General features: G+C 53.5%; 1 protein-coding gene across 1 annotated transcript; it reads right to left on the bottom strand.

Moving 5' to 3' along the window:
* Positions 1-642: 642 nt before the first annotated feature.
* Il31 (interleukin 31) lies at positions 643-2,583 on the bottom strand. The gene is made up of 3 exons (XM_042668947.1): positions 2,553-2,583; positions 2,253-2,401; positions 643-1,029 (listed from the first exon to the last, which is right to left on the bottom strand). Exons 1-3 carry the CDS (start codon positions 2,581-2,583, stop codon positions 643-645), a joined length of 567 nt encoding a protein of 188 aa, XP_042524881.1.
* Positions 2,584-7,532: the final 4,949 nt, after the last annotated feature.

The raw sequence follows: 7,532 nt of genomic DNA, 5'->3' as shown, positions 1-7,532 counted from the left end.
TTTTTTTTTTGTCGGCTGTGGGGCTTGAACTCTGGGCCTAGGCACTGTCCCTCAGCTCTTCAGCTCAAGGCGAGTGCTCTACCACTTGAGCTACAGCGCCACTTCCGGTTTTCTGGTGGTTTATTGGAGATCGGAGTCTCACGGTCTCTCCTGCCCGGGCTGGCTTTGAACCGCGATCCTCAGATCTCAGCCTCCTGAGTAGCTAGGATTACAGGCGTGAGCCACCAGCGCCCGGCTAGCTCTGAGATTCTTATATGTGCTTGACTCTATCACTGTGGGAACAGAAGCACTAGATGTTTCTAGACCATTTCCACACTCCTTCACCCACGGCATCACACAGTCTGGATTCCCATCCTTCGATTTCAACCCTCTCACTGAATCCAGACCAGAAGATGAGAAAATGACAAAATAATTTATTAAATAGACTCGGGACTCCTGCAAGGAGCACAATAAATATCAATAAATAATATAGCTGCCACCTCCAGCCCCACTGGGTAGGAAGAGAATAAGACTGGAGGCTACACAAGAGAAAACATCCCATAAATACCAGCTTTAAATACCAGCCGCAGCCCCCGGCCAGGTGCTGCTCACATTGTTCATTCGTCCATCAGTGCTCGGTCTCCAGACGGCAGGTCACGGGCCTCACTGGAGGCGACGCTGCCTCTTTCGTGCGCAGTCTTTGCCCTCCGCTTTCAGTTTCTCCTCGAAGGCTTTGTAAGTTGTGTTCATGCACTTGGAGAACTCTCGGAAAACAGCTCGGATGAATTGTTTCTTGTCAATATTCTGATCGGGGGTTCCAGAAATGCTTGGCTCAGGTGAATCTTCGTATCTGAGATCGTGGAGGCGCTTGATGATCACGTCCAGCTCCTTCTGATAGGTTTGATGGTTGAGCTCAAGGCTGAGCTTCTTGACTTTCTGGAAATAGGCCTGAATAACTGAGATGTTGTTGGCCGCTTGTGGGCCGGGGGTGAAGCAGGGCAGCCAGTGGCTCTCCCCTTCAGACGGTGGCAGCCCCCGCTCCCCCAGTTCCTGTGGGAAGAGGAGGAGAGATGGTAAATGCAGGCTGGCAACACCTACATAGATCTGCCCATCGCTCGTGTCCAGCCTGGCTCACACCTGATGTTACTGGTGCCATGACCCATGAAGCTCTGCCCCCCACGGTTCCCATTTACAGGGGTGCCAGCCCACTGCGATCTGCGGAGGTGCCCGGGGCCCTGTGTGCCTCGGTGCAGACTCCCTTAGTCTCTTCTGGATGGAGAAGGGTAACTTATGAACCTCCTCCTGGTTTCCCAAACCAAGGGCCTCAAGGAGCCCTGCCCGCGCCCTCCCACCCTGTCTCCTCTCCTTCCTAAAGCCGGACAGCTCTGGGGTTTGGCCAAATGGCGGAGAGATGTCCTCACACTCCATCTGACTGTGCTTCCCATCTAGAAAGCCACGATCAAAGCTGAAGAAAAGCCGGGGGGAGTGTGTGTGTGTGTGTGTGTGTGTGTGTGTGTGTGTGCAAGGACGCACGCGTCACCCACATCTGTTTGGTTTATTTGTGTAGTCGCAGGTAGCTAAGAAGTCTTGCCGAGATGGCATCCTGGGAAACCAGAGTATTTCATTCATATTTTGGGGGTTCAGCTCGGTGGAGGCCCCACTCCCCTAGCGGGTGCCCCCAACCACCTGCTTGGAAGGATGAGCCTCTGGGAGGCGGGACTTGTGAAGCCCTGTGTTCCCGGGACTTGGTGTGTGGCTCAGAGCAGCTATTGTGGCTCACAGGGGAGTCCTGAGTACAAGGTGAACCCCAAGACTGCACTTCCAGCTGCAGAAGTCGCTTGGAAATGCCTGGGGGTTCGGTTTGCCCGGCAAGCCCTGTTCACCAGGGCAGCCCAAGCCTCTCATGAGCTTTTTGGTTCTTCTTCCCTTCCTTCAAATCTGAAAAGAGCTTTTGGGTGTGTGTGTGTGTGTGTGTGTGTGTGTGTGTGTGTGTGTGTGTGTGTGCTGGTCCTGGAGCTTGAACTCAGGGCCTGGGCACTCTCCCTGACCAATTCAGCTCAAGGTGAGCACTCTACGAGCCACAGCGCCACTTCTGGTTTTCTAGTGGTTCATTGGTGATAAGAGTCTCACGGACTTTCCTGCCCGGGCTGGCTTTGAACCACGATCCTCAGATCTCAGCCTCCTGAGCAGCTAGGATTCTAGGCATGAGCCCCCGGTTCCTGGCTAGAAGACATTTAAAGCAATGGTTTGGAAAGAACCTCCGCAGCACTTACATAGTGTTTATTGAGGTTGTTGGCCTCGAACTGTAAATTCTCCAGGATAGTCTTTGTGTCACATAGCGACGGTCCACGGAGGGGGCCTGCGAGGGTGGACAGCCACGTCCCCACACAGCACAGCAGCAGCAGGGCGGGCTTCGCGGGTCCTGGAGAGAGAAAAACATGCATGAACACACCCATCAGACCGCTGCCCACCCCGCTCAGCCACGCAAGCCGCTGTCAAGCCACTGCTGGAGTGGCAGCTTCGACACGCTTCCCTCGGGTGGGAAGGGACCAGGCCAGATAGGAGCTGCTCACCAGGGCGGAGTGCAGCTGCGGGGGAGAGCATGGTGAGGCCGGCTGCCTGGCCCGGGGCCTCTGGAGCCCGCTGTGGTGGCCATGGCCGCGGGGCCGGGCTTTATAAAGGATCAGCGGGAGGAAGAGGGGCGCGGGCCCGCCCACGGCAAAGCCATTGCTCAGCTTTTCTCAAGAAAATTTTTTGAAAAAATTGCCAAACTGACGCTGGGTGAAAGCGGGGCTGGAAGGAAACGCTGAGGTTACCCTCAAGGCGGGCAGAGCCTGACTCAACCTCTCTCTCTGTCTCCCTCTCTCTCACACGCACGCTCACGCATGCGTACACACAGGGCACAGGAAGGCATGTGCATCTTGAGCGTGTCTTCTTGGAAAGAACTCGTTGATTTGCCCAGAGGAAAATATGAAGGCCAGCGTTGAAAGGAGCAAGTGAATGGCAGGAGGGGGAAGGGGGTGCCCCCCCGGGAGTTTCTGGGGAGTCCTGCCCGGTGGGCGGAGGCACAGAGCAGCTCTGGAAGGTCTGGCGGGAGGCTGGCAGGTAGGTTAGCTCTGGGAGTTTCTGAAGTGAGCAAGGATGCTCTGCTAGCCCCTGAACAGGGCGATGCAAAGGCCCTGGGGGCTGCTCCGCGTGGCCTTGAACATCGCTGGGCCCTGTGCGGGGCTTTTGCGGCCCAGCCCCTGGAACCAGGAACATGAGCCCAGTATGATCACAAGCTCCTGTTGTGCCTGCGCTCAGGAGACAGGGGCAGGAGGATCATGAATTCAAAGCGAGTTTGAACTAGAGATGAATCCCTGCCACCAAATGGAAAAATTAACTACAAACAGTTGTTTGTCATCGGGCTTGAGATACAGGTCAGTGGGAGACATTTGCCCACGCCCACAGCCGAGCGAGGGCGGCTGTTCCCCAGCCCCTCAGAAGAACCATTCAAGTAATTTATTCCTATTTACTTTCTTGTCATCTGGGGTTTTGAACTCAGGACCTCTCCTATGCTAGGCGGGCACTCTGTCCCTGGGGCTTCAACCCCTAGCCCATCTATCATCCATCCATCTATCTATCTATCTATCATCTAATCTATCTATCTATCTATCTATTTATCTATCTATCCATCCATCCAATCTACACACACATATTTTTTTTAATGTAAAAAATTTTTTTTTCGGTGGGTCGTGGGGCCTGAACTTGGGGCCTGGGTGCTGTCCCTCAGCTCTTTAGCTCAAGGCTAGTGCTCTACCACTTGAGCCACAGCACCACTTCTGGTTTTCTGGTGGTTAATTGGAGATAAAAGTCTCACAGCCGGGCGCTGGTGGCTCACGCCTGTAATCCTAGCTACTCAGGAGGCTGAGATCTGAGGATCACGGTTCAAAGCCAGCCCGGGTAGGAGAGACCGTGAGACTCCTATCTCCAATAAACCACCAGAAAACCGGAAGTGGCGCTGTGGCTCAAGTGGTAGAGCGCTCGCCTTGAGCTGAAGAGCTGAGGGACAGCGCCCAGGCCCAGAGTTCAAGTCCTACGACCGACCAAAAAAAAAAAAGTCTCACAGACTTTCCAGCCCAGGCTGGCTTTGAACCGTGATCCTCAGATCTCAGCCTCCTGAATAGCTAGGATTTTAGGTGCGAGCCACCAGCACTTGGCTTACATTATGTTTTTGAGGCAGGGTCTTCGTAAGTCTGCCCAGGTTGGCTTCAAACTCTCAACCCTTCCGCACAATGAGTAGCTGAGATCACAGATGTGCACTACCTCACCAGGCTAATTTATTCCTGTTTTAACTGCCCATTTTGATGAGGTCCTCTTACAGAATCTCAGAAGTGGCAGCAAATTTAGGCAAGGCTGCTGGCCAAAGGATTTGCTGCTCTATTGGTCAAATGGCAGTGATAAAAATCATTCATAAGGGGCTGGGAAGGTGGCTCAGTGGTAGAGTACTTGCCTTGCATGCCTGAGGCCCTGGATTCGATTCCTCAGCACCACATAAGCAAAAAGAAAAAAGCGGGAAGTGGTGCTGTGGCTCAAGTGGTAGAGCGCTAGCCTTGAGCTGAAGAGCTGAGGGACAGCGCCCAGGCCCAGAGTTGAGGCCCCACAACTGGACCCCCCAAAAAAATCATTCATAAATAACTATGTTAGAAGCACCTAGCAATAATCACCCTACAAAAGAACAGCTATATGATTGGCCAGGCATGGTGGCCTATGCCTGCAATCTCAGCTACACAGGATGCCATATTGCAGCCCTAAGCTAAAACATTTCTTAAGAGTAACTCAAAAAGGGATGGAAATGCAGATTAGTTGTACAGTGCTTGCTTAGCATGCATGAAACCCTGGGTTCGATTTCTCAGTACCATATACACACGCGCTGGTGGCTCATACCTATAATCCTAGCTATTCAGGAGGCTGAGATCTGAAGATCTCAGTTCAAAGCCAGTCCAGGCAGGAAAGTCCATGAGACTCTTATCTCCAATAAACCACCAGAAAACCAGAAGTGGCGCTGTGGCTCAAGAGGTAGAGTGCTAGCCTTGAGCTGAAGAGCGCAGGGACAGCGCCCAGGCCCAGAGTTCAAGCCCACAACTAACCAAAAAAAAAAAAAAGTAATTCAACGTAATAAACAAAAGGGAGACTAAGGACGTGGCTCAACTGGTAGTATGCTTGAGGCTTTGAGTTCAAACCCCAGTAAACCCCAGAAAAACAAACAACGCCCACATGATTAGGAGAGTTGAGAGACGCGGCGGTTGAGAGAGTGCTGAGTAGCTGAGCGGAGGCTCGCGCCGGCCTCGCTGCCCTGGAGGCTGGGGAGAGCCCTGGGACTCCCCCAAGGATGGAACTGGAAGATCTGGAAGATCCTAGGGGGCAAATTCAAGGAGGCCAGCCAAGTACCAGGAAAGCAGGTGGCCCTGGAACCGGATTGGAAGTGGTTTTACAGGCTAGAGGAAATGGTTGACATGGCTGTGAGCCACGCAGAGTTCAAGAAGATAAGGCTGGAGAGCACCGATGGGGTTTGCGCTCATGAGGTCATAGAACTTTCTAGGGGAACATGGAACAAGTTCTTGGGGTGGAAGCCCTGGTGTGGTTCTAGCAATGAGGAAACCTTGAGGAGGTGAGGACAAGGAAGAGGGAAATGGCCGGAGGAGAGGGGGCTGCGGGCGCCGATAAGAGAATGAGCAGAGCTGGGGAGATTCGCAAGCCAGAAATCTGACACAAATCTGGTGAGCAGAATGGGCAAGGAATGCCCCGGCCCCGGCTTGTGAAGTAAGCCACGGTTTTCTTAGAAATGACAAAAGTACAAACAACATTTTTAAAGAAGATAAAGGTGGGGGTTGGAGTGCGGCTCAACGTGGCCTCACCCCGAAGCCTGGCCGGGCTGTGCCCACAGAATGGGAGAGAAAATTCCCAACTGTCCAATCTTTTTCCTCCAGTCCTGTGGCTTGAACCCAGGGCTGGACACTGTCCCTGAGCTTCTTTTGCTCAAGGCTAGCACTCTACCACTTGAGCCACAACACCACTTCTGGCTTTTTCTGTGTATGTGGCACCGAGGAATTGAACCCAGGGCCTCATGCATGGTAGGCGAGCACTCTGCCAGTGAGCCACCTTCCCAGCCCCCAACTGTCCAATCTTATCTAGGGTAGTATCTGAACATATAAAGAACTCTTACAGCTCAATAAAGGACAAATAACCAATTTCTTTCTTTTTTTTTTTTTTTTGGTCAGTCATGGGGCCCCAAATAACCAATTTTAAAATGAGCAAGAAAAGCTACATAAAAGGATGCTCACTCACTTTAGTACTAGTTGGGTATTTGAAAAATGTAACCAAAACTACAGTGAGGGCCTAGTCGCATCTGTGATGGTGTTATGAACTGTTGGGAGCGCGGAGACACCGGAACACGGACACACTTCCCAAATGAACATTGTCAGTGCCACCAGTGTGGAAAACAGCTTAGTGATTTCTTCAACTATTAAATACTTACCAAAGGGCCAAACGTTTAACTGTATCTTTTCTTCTTTTTTTGCTGGTCCTGGGCGCTGTCCCTGAGCCTCTGTGCTCAAGGCCGGAGCTCTACCACTTGAACCACAGAGCCACCTCCAGCTTTTAGTAGTTTTGAATGGTTTATTGGAAGTAAGAATCTCACCGAGTTTTCTACCCAGGCTGGCTTTGAATGGAGGTCCTCAGATCTCAGGCTCCTGAGTAGCTCGGATGACAAGTGTGAGCCAGCCGCACCTGGCTAAACATATCTATTTAAAATACTATCTATTCAAAAGAAGTGTGCCCAGGGTAGCAAGGCTCTGAGTTCAAATTCCAGTAACAAAAGGGAGGAAGGGAGGGAGGGAGGGAACCAACACAGGAAAACTTGTTTGGGTTTTTGTTTTGTTTTGTTTTGTTTTTTGTCTTGGGGGCCTGAACTCTGGGCCTGGGCGCTGTCCCTGCGCTCTTCAGCTCAAGGCTAGTGCTCTGCCGCTTGAGCCACAGCGCCACTTCCGGTCCTCCAGTGGTTTATTGGAGATGAGAGTCCCACGGACTTTCCTGCCCAGGCTGGCTTTGAACCGCGGTCCTCAGATCGCAGCCTCCTGAGCAGCTGGGATGACAGGCGTGAGCCGCCGGCGCGCGGGGCCGGGCTCGGTCTTAATAAACATCCTCCGAAGTGGACGCCGCGCCTTGGGGTCATTTCTCCTTTCCAGACCTGCCAACAGGCAGCGCTTGGCACGGAGAGCCGCGGCGCGGGCATCGGAGCAGGTCACCCGCCAGAGCCGGCGGCCTGTGCTCAGCGGATTGCCAGCGGACCGGGTCCCGGCAGACCCGCGGGTTTGGGCGCCGAGCGGGCTCTGAGCCTGATCCGGCGCGGGGCGCTAGCCCACGTGGGGAGAAGCCGTGCGCTCCCGCGCTCGGGCACGAGCCCAGCCCGGCGCGTCCCGTGGTTGCCTAGCAGCGGGCTCCGCGCGTGCGCACCCTCCGGTTGCCTAGCAGCCGGCGCTGAGCGCGCTCTCCCGTGGTTGCCTAGCAGCGGG

Source organism: Dipodomys spectabilis, unplaced genomic scaffold (assembly GCF_019054845.1).
Source record: "Dipodomys spectabilis isolate Male_0828 unplaced genomic scaffold, ASM1905484v1 ptg000480l, whole genome shotgun sequence".
Lineage (NCBI taxonomy): Eukaryota > Metazoa > Chordata > Mammalia > Rodentia > Heteromyidae > Dipodomys > Dipodomys spectabilis.
This window is presented reverse-complemented; position numbering and strand designations above follow the sequence as displayed.

What these genes read in the sequence shown, in the direction of transcription:
- Il31 (XM_042668947.1), bottom strand. Translation starts at nt 2,583, where the DNA reads ATGCTCTCCCCCGCAGCTGCACTCCGCCCTG. An exon ending in CGCAGCTGCACTCCGCCCTG is followed by an intron (nt 2,402 to 2,552) that starts GTGAGCAGCTCC and finishes TTCTCTCTCCAG; the next exon opens with GACCCGCGAAGCCCGCCCTG. An exon ending in ACAACCTCAATAAACACTAT is followed by an intron (nt 1,030 to 2,252) that starts GTAAGTGCTGCG and finishes CTCTTCCCACAG; the next exon opens with GAACTGGGGGAGCGGGGGCT.